The sequence below is a fragment of the Stegostoma tigrinum genome, chromosome 5, assembly GCF_030684315.1.
Source record: "Stegostoma tigrinum isolate sSteTig4 chromosome 5, sSteTig4.hap1, whole genome shotgun sequence".
Lineage (NCBI taxonomy): Eukaryota > Metazoa > Chordata > Chondrichthyes > Orectolobiformes > Stegostomatidae > Stegostoma > Stegostoma tigrinum.
In genome coordinates, this window is record NC_081358.1 from 94,541,825 (window position 1) to 94,558,295 (window position 16,471).

General features: G+C 42.4%; 1 protein-coding gene across 1 annotated transcript in view; it reads left to right on the forward strand.

Moving 5' to 3' along the window:
* Positions 1-6,844: 6,844 nt before the first annotated feature.
* The window catches only part of LOC125451781 (KAT8 regulatory NSL complex subunit 1-like), a 128,375-nt gene continuing 118,748 nt past the window's right edge, over positions 6,845-16,471 (forward strand). The window contains exon 1 of the mRNA XM_048529345.2: positions 6,845-8,544. Coding sequence (XP_048385302.1) covers positions 6,878-8,544 — 1,667 coding nt within the window. The 5' untranslated portion in view covers positions 6,845-6,877. The remainder of the gene's footprint in view (positions 8,545-16,471) is intronic.

Genomic DNA, 16,471 nt, shown 5'->3' on the forward strand with positions numbered 1-16,471 from the left:
TTAGTGAGATCGATTCCAAAAACCTGTGCTGCCTGTCTTAAACATTCAGACTGTCTGATCTTACATTTGCTCGATGTCTCCAATTTTATTCTTTCATAGAATATGGACATGACAGATAAGGCTTGCATTCGTTGCCCATCACCAAGTGCTCTTGGTTTACTGGGCCAATTCAGCACAGTTGAGATTGCCCCACATTGTTGAGAGTCTGTTGTTACATCTGCCAGATGGGGTATGAATTCCAGATTTCTTTCCCAGATAGGTTTTCACCACAATATAGGATAGTTTAATGTACTTTGAGACAAGCACACATTCCAGATTTTCACTTCTAAAAAATCAAATTTAAATTTCACCAGTCACCATGGCAATGAACTTAACTTGTGATGTTATCATTCCTTTAAAGGTGTCCTTGAAGTTCAGAATGAAGTGGTTGTAGCTGTCACTCGACAAGAAGCTCAAGTTTCTGCTGCTAGTGACACTTCCTGCATGTGTTCATCTTGGTCAAATGAAGTGTCCACAACACACCAGGATAATCTATGCTGCCTTAAACCTTTGGACTATCCCCTAAAAATTCACATCTATTTTTACATAGAGGAGAAAAGTACTCAACAACCAAAACTTAGCCATTGTACCATAATGTCAGTTTTTCTTTCTCACACAGTGGATCCACAGACTCAAAGGCCCATTATAACAGATCATAACACATGCTTGGGTCGATGGGACTTGAATCTGTGCCATGAAACCCTAGAAGGCAAAGGGTATCTTGGTCCAGAGACTCTCCAGGACTCCTCTGCTTTCAGCTCGGGATGATTATATTGTCTGGTTCTTGAAATGACTGACCACCTTTGGTTCCTTTCACCTGCTCTCCTCTTGTATGAGGAGCTCCAAGACTGTTCATGAAATCTGATCAACTGCTTCTGAGAATTCCCTCCTTTCCATTAGCTTAGTAGGCTGAACACGTCCCAGCCCTGAATGGGCATGTTTCGCAAACTTCTGTTCCGCTGAGGTGGAGAAACTGCTCTCAACTGGTTCCAGTTTCATCTAAATGAAGCTAGCAATGGCCTCTCTTCCTGCTCCAACAGTTGTGCCTATTGACTCAATCATCTGTCCTTAGTCTCTTATTTCTCACCTTCATGTTCCTCAAAGGTGACATCATGTAAAAACACAAAAGTACCTTTTACATTTAGGCTGCAATTACCAACTCAATCTTAACACCATCTATCTCGACAACTTCAATTGTTAAGTTATCAGACAATTCATCTGATGTCCAGTATTGTATGAGCAGAAGTTTTCCAATTATATGTTGTGAAGTCTACAGTCATTGTTTTCAGATTCCACTCCAAAATCCTTTCCTTAGCACTAACTCTCTCCTCTCTCTCTCTCACCCTAGCAAGAGAAATTAATCTGGTTTGATCACGTTTATGTCTGCACTGTGTGTATTCCAGGAGTTGAGTGAGGTGATCTTGAGGGTCAATTTTTGTTAGTTCTGATTTTTTTTAAATATACATTTGTAACTAACTAACTCTTACCATTTGAAAAGAGTTTCTTACAGTTTTCAACAAGGATATGTTGCTCTGAAAACAGCTGTAACTCGTTAATAAGCTAACTACTTTAAGCACGTTTCTCCAGTTTAGCAAAGCTGACTTTGCTTTTCAAAAAATAGAAATATGAAGGTTTCCCAGTAGAACAGCTTCCCATGCAGAAAAGGAGGTTGATGTGATGGAAGTTAGGCGAGGCTGAAACTGTGTAAATTTTAAACAGTGAACATATTTCAATTAACATAAGTAAAGATGACCAGAGTTAATGTGTCATGGATACCATCGCTAAGTGTCTGCATCTTGAAGAACTTCAGCTCAAAATCTGAACTGCAATGTGACATGTAAGGCAGAGGGAAGGCTACCGAAACACTTGGTTCCAGAAAGCTGTTGTATCACGAGTTGGTATGGTCAAAGTTGATCAGTGATCAGGGACTTGAGGGTATAATTGCAAGTCAGACAGTAAAAGTGAAACAAAAGCATGGGAATAGAGGAGCCTTGACCTGTGATGTGACAAATTTGACTGACCATGGGACAGGAAGCCACTCGGAGTGCAGTGGGGAGAGGAGGAGTTGAAAGGAATTTAGAGACAGCATGGGACAGAATAGTCAGGCAATAGACATGATACATAGAACATTACAGCACAGTACAGGCCCTTCGGCCCTCGATGTTGTGCCGACCTGTCATACCGATCTCAAGCCCATCTAACCTGCACTATTCCATGTACGTCCATATGCTTGTCCAATGACAACTTAAATGTACTTAAAGTTGGCGAATCTACTACCGTTGTAGGCAAAGCGTTCCATTGCCTTCCTACTCTGAGTAAAGAAACTACCTCTGACATCTGTCCTATATCTTTCACCCCTCAATTTAAAGCTATGCCCCCTCATGCTCGCCGTCACCATCCTAGGAAAAAGGCTCTCCCTATCCACCCTATCTAACCCTCTGAATATTTTATATGTTTCAATTAAGTCACCTCTCAACCACTTTCTCTCTAATGAAAACAGCCTCAAGTCCCTCAGCCTTTCCTCGTAAGATCTTCCCTCCATACCAGGCAAGATCCTAGTAAATCTCCTCTGCACCCTTTCCAAAGCTTCCACATCCTCCTTATAATGCGGTGACCAGAACTGTACACAATACTCCAAGTGCAGCCGCACCAGAGTTTTGTACAGCTTCACCATAACCTCTTGGTTCCGGAACTCAATCCCTCTATTAATAAAAGCTAAAACACTGTATGCCTTCTTAACAGCCCTGTCAACCTGGGTGGCAACTTTCAAGGATCTGTGTACATGGACACCGAGATCTCTCTGCTCATCTACACTGCTAAGAATCTTACCATTAGCCCTGTACTTTGCCATCTGGTTACTCCTACTAAAGTGCATCACCTCACACTTGTCTGCATTAAACTCCATTTGCCACCCCTCAGCCCAGCTCTGCAGCTTGTCCACGTCTCTCTGCAACCTACAGCATCCTTCGTCACTATCCACAACTCCACCGACCTTAGTGTCGTCTGCAAATTTACTAACCCATCCTTCTATGCCCTCATCCAGGTCATTTATAAAAATGACATACAGCAGTGGACCCAACACCAACCCTTGCGGTACACCACTAGTAACTGATCTCCAGGATGAACATTTCCCATCAACTACCACCCTCTGTCTTCTTTCAGCAAGCCAATTTCCGATCCAAAGTGCTATATCTCCCACAATTCCATTCCTCCACATTTTGTATAATAGCCTATTGTGGGGAACCTTATCGAACGCCTTGCTGAAATCCATATAGACCACATCAACCGGTTTACTCTCATCTACCTGTTTGGTCACCTTCTCAAAGAACTCAATAAGGTTTGTGAGGCACGACCTTCCCTTAACAAAACCGTGCTGACTATCCCTAATCAATTTATTCTTTTCTAGACGATTATAAATCCTATCCCTTGTAGCCTTTTCCAACACTTTACCAACAACTGAGGTAAGGCTCACTGGTCTATAATTACCAGGGTTGTCTCTACTCCCCTTCTTGAACAGGGGAACCACATTTGCTATCCTCCAGTCATCTGGCACTATTCCTGTAGACAATGACGAGTTAAAGATCAATGCCAAAGGCTCGGCAATCTCCTCCCTGGCTTCCCAGAGGATCCAAGGATAAATCCCATCCGGCCCAGGGGATTTGTCTATCTTCACCTTCTGAAGGATTTCTAATACCTCTTCCTTGTGAACCTCAATCCCACCTAGTCTCGTAGCCTGTATCTCAGTATTCTCCTCGACAACATTGTCGTTTTCTAGAGTGAATACTGATGAAAAATATTCATTTAGCGCTTCCCCTATCCCATCTGAGTCCACACACAACTTCCCACTACTATCCTTGATTGGGCCTAATCTTACTTTCGTCATTCTTTTATTCCTTAAAAACCTATAGAAAGCCTTCGGGTTTACCCTGATACCACGCAGCTGAGACTGTGAAAACAGAAGACTGTGTTGCTGTACCCAATGCTCAGGCGCAGAGATGAACTTGATGTGTTAAGATGCAGGATCCAATTGTTACGGTCCACATAAAGGTGAGAAAAATATTTTGCATAAGGGTTATGTTTGGAACAGATTTTACCAAAAACCATGGGGCTGGGGTTTTAGGGAGTGTCATATCTGAGGAAATAGAGGAGGAAGGGCTACTGTTGGGCAAGATTGAGTAAATGGCAAGACAACTGATGAAGACAGAAATGCATGCAATGATATCTGTATAGTGCTAGGCTATGGCTAGAAGAGATGAGAATGCAAAGTGAAGAACATGCCCCAGGACAGAATTTATAGAATTTTTCTTTTTTCAAAAGAGTAACTAAGGTGTCTGAATGCCCAGAATATTCACTAGCATTCATGTTTGGCAAAGCCAGATTCTTTTCTTTGGGGATCTAACGAGTTGAATAAATAACAGAACTGGTGGATGTGTTATGTTTGGGTTCTCCAAAGGCTTTTTGATAAGGTCCCACACATAGGAAGTTGAAGATAAATAGAGCACCTAAAGTTCATATAATAGCATAGAATGACAACTGGTTAAAAGACAAACATAGTTGGAGTAAAAGGGATCATTTTCAGATTGGCAGGCTATGATGTGGGGTACTGCAAGGGTCAGTGCTTGGGTGCCATCTATGTTTCAGTGATTTAGCTGAGAGCATGCAGTGTAATAATGCAAAGTATGCAGATGACACAAAACTAGATGGTAGTCTCTGTCATGAAGAGGATACAAAGACTATCAAGGGGATTTGGAGAGGTGAAGTGAATGGTCAAAAATCTGCTACATGAAATGCAATGTGGAGAAATGAGAGGTTACCCACTGTGTAGGAAAAACATGAAAGTATATTTCTTAAACGTTGGGAAATTGTGATTTTAAAAGTAACTTGGAGAGGTCACCAAGTTAATGTTCAGATACTGTAATCAATTAAGTCAAATGATAGATATTTGGACAGGCTATTCAGAAAGGATATGACACATTTGACTTTTGCTCTAAATTGCATTGCTGTGCAAAAAGTCTGCATGCTGATGTCTGGTTTTGGACATCACTATTGCGTAGAACCACTGAGGTCTGAACAGAAGAAAAAATTGGAGAGAATGTAGGACATGTATCAGTAGTCGGTTGGACTGTAAGCTGGACTTTGAGCAAGATGTTGGAATATTATTTTGTCATAACAGCCATAAAATCGTCCATCTGCTCTTGTTATTTTAATCAATTTGTTTGAGCAAATTGTAACACATTTTTAGGGTAGTTGGGACTTAAAACCTGCCCTTGGAGTCCAGATGGAGACACTACTATTGTGCCAAAACCCTAGAAGGCAAAGTTACATTTATTATGAGAGTTACAGGTGTTGAGATGTCTTACTGCAATTTCTGTAAAGCCTTGGTAAGAGACCACACCTGCAGTATTGTATATGGTTTCGGTCTCCATACCTAAGCAAAGATATGTGCTGAACAAGGAATGCAATTAAGGTTAACCAAACTAATTTTGGGATGGAGGGACTTTCCTATGAGGAAAAATTAAATCTTGATTCACTGTTCTCTCTGGAAGAATTATTGGTCATGTTCAAAGACACGGTTCTCATGGGGATCGATTTAAGGTGCATGCAGGAAGAATATTTTTCTAGTTGGGCTAGGCTGAGACTAAGAGGCATAACACTTTGGACTGAAATAAGGAATCGTCCTTTCCGCCAGCTTGGTCATTCAAACTGCTGGTCTGTGCCTTAATTCGCACTTAATCCTGTTCCCCTCTTGCCGTCTGCTCCCATACATCGAGTGGTTCTCAAACGATGACTAAAATTATCAAGATTTGTCCCTTTATTTTGAAATCCTATAACTGCCTGGTATTTGTCTATTTTTGAATTGGGTTCTGACCTTGTGAGCATTCCCAATTTAATCATCAATCATGTGTGGTCACGTTTTCAGTTGCCTCAGCTTTCTCATCCCCTTCACTTTTCCTCCTTCAAGATCCTCAATATTTTGGTCATTTACTTCAAATGTTTTTTGTTACTTTTTTTAATATGCTGTCTGAAGTATCTTGCGACCTCCATCTAATTTAGTTTTACTGTAATATAACAACAGAAAGTGCTGCAGGAATAGGACTGCAAGTAAGTATCTGTTGCTTCTTATTGTCAATTGGAAAGGTTACAAGAACAAGTCAGGATGTCGCTGTCTGTTCCTGCAACCATCAGCCTGATCGATGGGCCGTGAAGCAAAATAGTTACAGGATCTAACATCACCCTACACAATAAATAGTGGTTCAGTACACCTCATTCTCTTGTTAGTATCTCCGTGCATTTTGTAGATGGTAATTATTGAACGTTATGCACAATGCGACCTTTGTTATAAATGACATTTCTTTCCCTATTACCTATTGCTATGTTCATGTGTCCTTTTAATTAAATTGAAGCAGTGAAACAAACAAAAAATCTTTACCAGCACTATAGTTGAAGGTTGTGGATTCGCATCTTGCCTCTACTTTAGCCTCCAAAGCAGCGTTGGAGAAGGGGAAGAAAAGGGTTTTAAGTGAATGGAACAAGAAATAACTGTAAACTGAACGTTACAATTCGCGTGCCTTTTTTTTGTCCCTATGCTTTGACCTAGATTGTCCGTTGGAATGGCTGGTGCGCGCGTTTTTTCCCGTGCACAACCGTAGGCGCCATTTTGTGGCGGGTACAGCGGGGGTGGGGGAAAACAATCTATTGATGGAGGAGGGTGGAGGGAGAGAGAGTGATGAGAGGGTGGGGGTGGAGAGAAGCCAGCGCGGTTAAGAGGGTGTGGATGGGGGAGGGGTGGAGAATTACAGATGGGAGGGTGGGGGAGGGGAAGAGGTGGAAAAACAAGATGGCCGCCGGCCGCTTGAAGGGAATGGTTTCCCCGGCTGTGAGTGAAAGCGCTGGCGAAGTGCGGCACCAGCAACACGGATTCAACTTGGCCGTGTCGTCATCACCACTGCCGCTGCTTTCGTCGTCGCCCCCTTCAGCTGCGTCCTCGCCACCTTCCTCTTCGGCCACAAATGGCACTTTAGGCGAAGGGGTGGATAATAATAAAAATAATAAACTCGCCGGCCCTTTATATTTCTCGGTTGACCGTATGGACTCTCTGTTTTTGGCCCGGCCGACCAGAGTACGGCGGCGCCCCGAGCCCCAGCCTCCATCTTACCACCGCGGCGAGAGGGGCACGGCAGCCGCCCGAGGAGGAGGCAACAAACAGCCCGAGACAAATAACTATAATCACCACAACCATCACAACCACCACCACCATTCTCCTCACCGCCGGTACCATCGTCACCACCAGGCCGGGGAGCCGCAGGAGCCGGGGGTGAGTTCTACGGCAATCCCCGGTCTTGGCCTAAACAGGGAAGCCTCGCGGCTCTGCGGCAGACGCCAGGTCGGAATGAATTCCGATGGATCTTTTTCCAGTACGGTCGGCGAGGACAAGGAAAGGGGCAAAGCCGCGATATCTAACCCTGCCAGCAACGGCCTGACTAAAGAAGTGCCTTGCCTCAGCTGCGACCCTGGCTTGGTGAACGGCAGCAACAAAGCTTCGGGCGGCTGCGGTATTCATCGGAGTAACGGCGCCATCGCGCTGAACTCGGCTTTGTCTGGCAAGGGGAATCCGGATAAAAACCGCTGCTCCCAGCTGCAGAAAAGTAGCAACACTGCCACCTCCGATCCCGGCCTACTACCCAAAGGCAGCAGCAAAATCCCCGGTCTCGAGTACGGGTGTCGAACCGAATTTCATGCCAGCAAACCGGCGGGAAGTTCACTTAAAGCTCGCTACGGCGAAATAAATCCTAATTGTGCGGGGACTGATAATCAAAACAAAAAACATATCGATAGAATAAACAGTACTTCCGGTGACATTATTAACCACCACAATAACTGTAATAGTCTCAGTTGTAATACTCATGGTAGTCACAATACTATTAATGTTAGCCAAGATGAGGTGAGTGCTCAGAGTTTATTAGTTATCGGTAAACAAGCTGAGATCAGGAGCAGGGCTCATCGACTCTGCAAGCGTTTGCAGGTAGTACAAGCTAAGCAGGTAGAACGCCATGCCCAGCAGCAGCTGGCAGGTTTAGTGGAACACAGTTTAAAACAGTTCTCTTCTTCTTTCACCGAAACATTTCTTAATAGCAGTAATAATAAACATGGAAGCACCTTTCACGGGAACAACGACCTGCTAGTCCGCTCATCGTTGAGAAGTTTTCCAAGAACGGACTCAAAATGCGGTAAAGGAGACACTTTCTCCAGTCCGAGCTCTTCCCTCCGATCTGGCGAGAGTAAGAAATGTTTGCTATCTTCGCTAAGTGGGGACACTTTCTCTGCTTTTGTGAAAGATCGAGCTGTTTCTGAGAGTCTGCTGAAACTGGTGACTAGCGTGACTGCAAAGCTCAGGACTTCGGAGAGGGCGTTCGATTCCGATGCCACCGAAAGCAGCTCAGGGGGAGAGACGGATCCAGAGGATGGTACAGGTGGTGCAACATTCGACCATCGACATGCAGTTCTGTAAGTAATCGGAAAATAGTTTTGCAAAACCGAAGTACGTTGATAAATGTGTGTCGTATAAACATGTATTTGCCGTAGATGATTGCTTTCTACATGTGGAAATATGCAAGGTACGTTCTTAGCATAACATAGCAGTACTGTCAATAGGAGTTGAGGTTTTAGTGTGAGAGATTGACATTTATTTAAGTTGTTTAACTTGTGAAAGGAGATTTTAATAGGTCAGCAGCTGTCGATCTGGGTGGGAGCACCTCCACTGCAACGGTATGATGCATGCATATTGACTTCCAGTTGTAAGCTGTTGCTCTTAGGGTTGCGGAAGTAATAAAGAGCTCTGCAGCATGTCTTGTCAGTCAGGGGTCATTACATTGTGTTGCCATCTAAACAACAAACTGCATGTTTGTTCATCTTTTTATGATGGATCAGCATATGTTTGGTTTATTATTTATGCCAGCCGAGGCAAACTACTATTTAATTTGACATTGAGATTTTCGGGTTTGCCTGTCTGTTTTGTTGCTGTGATTAATTGTCTTGAGAGATTTTATGGTTAAAATCTGTGTACATAAAATACTGTAAGTCTAAATTGAAAATGTAAGGAGGTGCAGCATGAATCACGTTTGATTAGCAAGTTGCTCAAACTCAATCAAGTGAATTGTGACCACATCAGTTAATCCTGCGCTATTTTGTATAGATGGCAATTAGTGTGAGACAGTCTTGTAGCCATTGTCAACTCTTAAAATTTTCTTTCAAATTTTAATCCCTCCATGTATTTGCACTTTAGTGTTTTAGTTTTGACCAGTTTTATTCTGAGTTAGCTTGTAGAAATCCAGATTGCTTGATGTATTGTGATATTTGCTTGCTTACATTTTTTGAAAAAGTACCCACCTTCGGTTCATTGTGTAAACCAAAGTGATTCATGTTGGTATCTGTGTGATAACACAATTGTCAGGGTCAGTCGTCTTGCTCATTAAATTATTAAATGGATGCTGTTCTACCCTATCCTGCAGTATTTTGCGTGCCATAATCTGTGCCAACGCAGTTATGATGAAAATCATACGTTTGGTCCGAAGAACTACATTTCAATTAGTCTGTTTTAGCATTATATTCATGGGCAAGGTTTGGTTGTAGTCTTAAGTCAGTGCTTATTACTTGTGTGGATTCCTTCATGTCAAGATGTTTATATTTAGGTCATTTACACTGTATAAGAAAATAAACTGCTTTTCCCATTATCCTGTTGTGATCTGTTGGTTTAATATAAACTAGATTCAACGGGAGGTGATGATGTGGTGGTAAAGTCGCTGGATCAGTCATCGAGAACCGTCGGTTAAAGAGTCACAGCCTGCCAATTTAAGTACCTGTCCATAATCCCAATATTTTTGTCGCCTGCCACCCAACCAATTTCCCAGCCATGTTAGTAATTTGACCTCAGTTCTGTGGACTTCTACCTTAGGTAACAGTCTCTTAAGTCGGACTTCATCAAATGTCTTTAGGAAGTCCATATCAATTACATTCATAGACAACCTCCTGTCCACTACTGTAGCCACCACCTCAAAAAATTCAGTGAGATTTGTTAGACATGACCACCTGTCATGATCTATGCTGGATCTCTCTGATTAACTGAAAATTTTCAGTGACCCCCAACTTTGATTTGAAAACTTAAATTTAAAAACAATTTCCCCGTGACAGATATTAGGCTAATGGTCTGTAATTCCCTAATTTTTCTTTTTCACCTTGCTTAAAAAGTGGAATATGAATGGAGTAAATGTGAATCTTGCAGGAAGTGTGCAATATGTTTGAATGCTTCCATTGCTTAGTTGGATCTATAATTTCAAATGCAGATATGTGAGTGTTATTAAAAACTGTTTTTCGGACTTTTTATGACTTTTGTTTTGGGTCAGAAATCAACCGCTGCTGAAAATGAAGTGTGGAAATGTTAGATGAGGACTTTATTAATCAAGGTACAGAGTTGAAGAGCAAGGAATTTGTGCTGAAACTGTATTAAATGTTGGTTATGCCACAGCTCGAGTGTTGTGTGCAGTTCTGTAATCCATGTTATAGGAAGGACATGATAGCACAGGAGAGGATACAGAGGAGACTTGGCTGGACTTTGTCTGGATTTCAGTAATGAAGAGAGATTGGACAGACTGGGGTTCTTTTCTTTAGACCTGAGAAGATTGAGAGGAACCTGACTTTGTTTTATAAAATAATGGGCATAAATAGAATAGACAGGAAGACACTTTTCCCTTTTGGAGGATGCAATGACTAAGGGAGGTCATAGATTTAATAAGGGCAGGAAATTTAAAAGGGTTGTGAGGATAATCTTTTTCACCTGGAACGTGGTGAGAATCTCGAACTCCATGCTCTTGAGAGAAATCCTCAATGTCGAAGGAGTATTTTCGATGTGTGCCTACGATGCCAATACATAAAAGTTTTTGGGTTAAGTGCCGGAAATGTGATTAAAATATTTAAGTGAGATAACAAGGTGTAGAGCTGGATGAACACAGCAGGCCAGGCAGCATCTTAGGAGCAGGAAAGCTGATGTTTCGAGCTGAGACCATTCATCAGAAATGGGGGAGGAGAAGAGGGTTCTGAAATAAATAGGGAAAAGGGGGAGGATCCGCGTCCCTGTCTCTTCCTATTTATTTCAGAACCCTCTTTCCTCTTCTTTCCCACCCGCCCCATTTCTGATGAAGGGTCTAGGCCTGAAACGTCAGCTTTTTTGTTCCAAAGATGCTGCCTGGTCTGCTGTGTTCATCTAGCTCTGCACCTTGTTATCTCGGATTCTCCAGCATCTGCGGTTCCTATTATCTCCTCTGATTTTAAAAAAAAGTGGTTGTTTTTGACTCATCTGGATATGATGTGTCCTGTGAATCTCAACTCTACAACAGCTGGCTTGGAATTTCACTGGACAACAGTCACTGTCTTGGCTGATAATTGGATAATGTCCATATTGGTCATGATTAACTTAGAATTATGTGAACTTAGGACAGGAGAAAGCCATTTAGCCTGTCCTCTGCCACTATTTAGTGAGATCACAAATGATTTATGAAGAACTTCGAATGAATACTTTCCATCCATTGTATCTTTGGTAAAGGAAATTCCATGAATCTTTGTTTTAAAATGACTGTAACATATCATGTTATGTGACATGCTGTATGTTTGTGGGGTGCAAAATCGTCAGAAATGCAGGTTAGCGAAAATGTAAACTGACATCAGGATTTCATCTAATCAGTAGGCTCCTGATTGGCCTTACGATATTACGGATGTTTTTCATCTTGCAAAAGATGCGGCAACAAAAATATATCAGTGGTGTCAAGGAAATATGAAGCGCTGCAGAAGGAGGGGAGTGAAATAAGAGCAAGATGATAACTGCCAGTGTGATTAACTATCATTAGTAGTTGTGTGAAAGTGGGGCTGATGGGGAACAAGTGTTAGCATCTGTTTTTTGAGGGGTGAGTGACATCTGAAATGCAGCTTGAAATAGAAGACCTGACCCCAAAATTCCATGTGCAAGAGTCTGTTGATTGTTTGTGTGCCAGATGTAAAATGCTATTGTAATACTTATGTCGAAGAAATTTCTGAACTGGTATCACCTTTTGCCTGTTTCCTGCTTTGATTGCTGAAAGGCTTGTCTCTAAATTTTGACGCTGCTCCCTCCTCTTAAACTTTTCAACGAGAAGCTTCTTTGTGCTTGCCTTTTCTATTTACTTCAGATATTCAAAATTTTAGTGAAATCACCCTTGATGATCTAATCAGGGTTTGCAACCTTCCTCAAAATTTATTCCTGAAGGATGGGTGTCATTTTGATAAATTTCTCTCTTGCTATGAAGTGTGATATCCTAAACTGTTGAGGTTTATTCGGCCATTCTTGAATCAAGACTTCTTCTAATCCCTTATATTCTAGTATGCTAAATATCAAGGCTAACATTCCATTGCATTGTTGATTACTTTCTATACCTGTTCATGATATAGTAATAATCATGTCTGGACTTTGAAGTCCTCTCACTTCCAATGCTTTGCCTTTTCTCCATTCGAAAGTACCTGTTTGACCTTGCAATAGACTAGGGGCGGCACAGTGGCTCAGTGGTTAGCACTGCAGCCTCACAGCACCAGGGACCCAGGTTCGATTCCAGCCTTGGGCAACTGTCTGTGTGGAGTTTGCACATTCTCCCCGTGTCTGCATGGGTTTCATCTGGGTGCTCCGGTTTCCTCCCACAGTCCAAAGATGTGCAGGCTAGGTGGATCGGCCTTGCTAAAATTGCCTGTAGTGTTCAGGGTTGTGTGGGTTATAGGGGAATGGGTCTGGGTGGGACGCTTCAAGGGGCAGTGTGGACTTGTTGGGCCGAAGGGCCTGTTTCCACACTGTAGGGAATCTAATCTTAAAAAAAAATCAAAGGCATAATTTTGCCTATTCACTCAATCATAAAATTACACCAATAACAGATTCTGTCTACATTGCCTATTGTTCTATTACGGGAACATCTTTTTATTCACCCTTACGACATGGCTGGCCAGCATTTATTGCCCATCCCTAGTTGCCTTTGAGCAGGCGGTGGTAAGTTACCTTCTTGAACAGCTGTGACCCATGTGCTGTAGGTAGATTCAGAATGTCTGTATGGAGGGAATTTCAAGATTTTGACCCAGGGACAATGAAGGAGTGGTGTTACATTTCCAAGTCAGGATGTAGAGTGGTTTGGCAGGGAATGTGGAGGTGGTGGTGATGGTGCAGTGTACCTGCTGCTGTAGACCTCCTGGAGTAAATCACAGAAACAGACCTTCCAGTTCAAATGTTCAAACCAACTGAGTAGCCCAAATTAAACTAGTCCCAGTTGCCTACATTTGGTCCATATCCCTCTTAAACTTTTCCCATTCAAGTACCTGCCCAGATGTCTTTTAAATGTTCGGACTGGGCCTTCTCTAGCAGTTTATTCCAGAAATGCACCGCCCACTGTGTGGAAAAAGCCCCTCGTTTTAAATCTTTGTCCTTTCCCTGTACAACTGTGTTGTCTAGATTTGAAGACCCCAGGCAGAGGGTAATGACTTGTTTTTATTATGCATGATGATATGATTTTATAAACTTCTATACGGTCACCCCCTCAACTTCCTCTGTTCCAGTGGAAAAGATTGCGCCTCTCCTTTCAACTTAAACCTCCAGACCCAGTAACATGTTTGTAAATTTTTTTCTGCATCCTCTCTAATTTAATAGTCACCTTCCTATAGCAGGGTGACCAGAATTGTACACAGTTATCCAAAAGTGGCCCACCAAATGGCCTGTACAAGGGCACCATGGAATCCCTAGTGTGGAAGCAGGCCATTCAGCCCATCAACTCGATACTGAAACATTAAAGAGCATTCCACCCTATCCACTCCCACTACTCTATCCTTGTAACCGTGCATTTCCCATGGCCAGTCCACCTGACCTGCATGGCTTTGGTCTGTGAGAGAAATTGGAGGAAACCCATGCAGACACTGGGAGAGTGTGCAAACTCCACACAGACTGTCAGGGTCCCTGATGCTGTGAGGCAGTAGTGTTAGCCACGGAGCCACTGTGCAGAGATGTATTTCTGTTCTCCAGTGGAAACGGTTGAGAATTTAGAAGGAGCCTTCTGAGGATCACTGGTGAGTTTGCCAATTCACTTTAGCCAGCTCTGGTTTTGTGTCCACATAATGGACCTGACTTACGTTTATAAAAATTTTGTCTCTGACCTACTCTTTTCTCACTCAAATGGAAAGTTCAAGAATATTACAGTCAGTGCTACACTATGAAATCACTAATTCAAACAATACCATTGTGTAAAACTAGGCCCAGCATAGCCTAGTCTTTGATTGGATCCACAATATGTTGTTCTGAGAAACTATTTGGAAACCATTTTATTAATTCCTCATCTCTCCTACTTCTGCCTATCTGACATTTCCAGTCAATATGTAGGTTAAAATCTTTAATAGGTTCCCATTATTTCTTCCATTATACATCTTAGGATGCCTGTTAGGGGGCTTGAACACCATTCTGCCAAGTGACAACTTGCCTTATCATTTCTCATCTCTGTTCAGACTATTTCTACATCCTGGTTTCTTGAACCGAGGTGACCCATCTCAATTGTACTAATATCATTGTTGCTCCCTATGGCTTAGTGTCTTTGCTAACTATCCTGTTCCTTTCAGTCCATGTCATTCTGCAGCCATGTCTCTAAAATGCCTACAGATCATGTTTATTTCTGTTGTACTGTCAGTTCATTTGGTAATTTCAAATGTATTGTGTTCAGTTGGAGTCTTAAATTTTGTTCTTTTTGCAACTTTTGGGCATATCTATTGGTTTACTTCTGGATTTAGAATCACCGTCCCTTTATCATGCTGCTTGGCCGGCTATGTTCATCCAGCTTCACACTTTGTCACACACTTTGTCTGTTTACCATTTCCTGTATTAATATCTTTTTCTTTTGCCTCGTCTCTGTTCTTCAGTTGACCACATTGTCCCAAATTTGATCCCATGCCTCCATTATCTTCTTTCAGATCCTGTCTATTTCCCTAGTAATGTAGCTAGCAAGAACTCCAGCCTTAGCATGGTCACGTTGGAGATTGTCCTAATACAGATATCACTTGTTCTCAGATCTTATAAATGTCTAGTGAGACTGTTGATGCTTTGGTTTTGATCTCCTAAACGGTTTGGCAAAAGTCCGAGCAGATTCGAAGATAACAAATATAACTCCTTCATTGAAATGGGACGGAGACAGCAAAGCAGGAAACTCCAGACTAGTTAGCATTATGCCTATCCTAGGAAAATTTTAGAAGGTATGGTTCAATAAGTTTTAACTGGGCACTTTGATGAGTTGAAAGCAATCAGGCAGAGTCAACTTGATTTTGTGAAAGGAAGTTATGTTCAGCCAATCTATTAGAATTCTTTATTCAGTTAATAAAGGGAAACTTGAATAAGACCATAAGACACAGGAGTGGAAGTAAGGCCATTTGGCCCATCGAGTCCACTCTGCCATTTAATCATGGCTGATGGGCATTTCAACTCCACTTACCTGCATTCTCCCCGTAGCCCTTAATTCCTTGTGAGATTGAGAATTTATCAACCTCTGCCTTGAAGACGTTTAACGTCCCGGCCTCCACTGCGCTCCGTGGCAATGAATTCCACAGGCCCACCACTCTCTGTCTGAAGAAATGTCTCCTCATTTCCGTTTTAAATTTACCCCCTGTAATTATAAGGCTGTGCCCGTGGATCCGAGTCTCCCTGCCTAACGGAAACAACTTCCCAGCGTCCACCCTTTCTAAGCCATACATTATTTTGTACATTTCTATTAGATCTCCCCTCAACCTTCTAAACTCCAATGAATACAATCCCAGGGTCCACAGCCAATCATCGTATGTTCGGCCTACCATTCCAGGGATCATCAGTGTAAATCTCCACTGGACACACTCCAGTGCCAGTATGTCCTTCCTGAGTTGTGGGGCCCAAAATTGGACACAGTATTCTAAATGGGGCCTAACTAGAGCTGTATAAAGTCTCAGAAGCACATCACTGCTTTTATAGTCCAACCCTCTTGGGATAAACGACAACATTACATTTTCTTTCTTAATCACGGACTCTACCTGCAAGTTAACCTTTAGAGAATCCTGGACCAACACTCCCAGATCCCCTTGTACTTCTGCTTTATGAATTTTCTCACTGTTTAGAAAATGGTCCATGCCTGTATTCTTTTTTCCAAAGTGCAAAACCTTGCATTTGCTCATGTTGAATTTCATCAGCCATTTCCTGGACCACTCTCCTAAACAGTCAAAATCTTTCGGCAGCCTCCCCACCTCCTTAGTATTACCTGCCTGTCCACCTATCGGCAGACTTTGCCAGAATGCCCCCAGTCCCTTCATCCAGAATGGGTGGTTTGTACTTGGATTTCAAGAAGGCATTTGATGAAGTATTATATCAAAG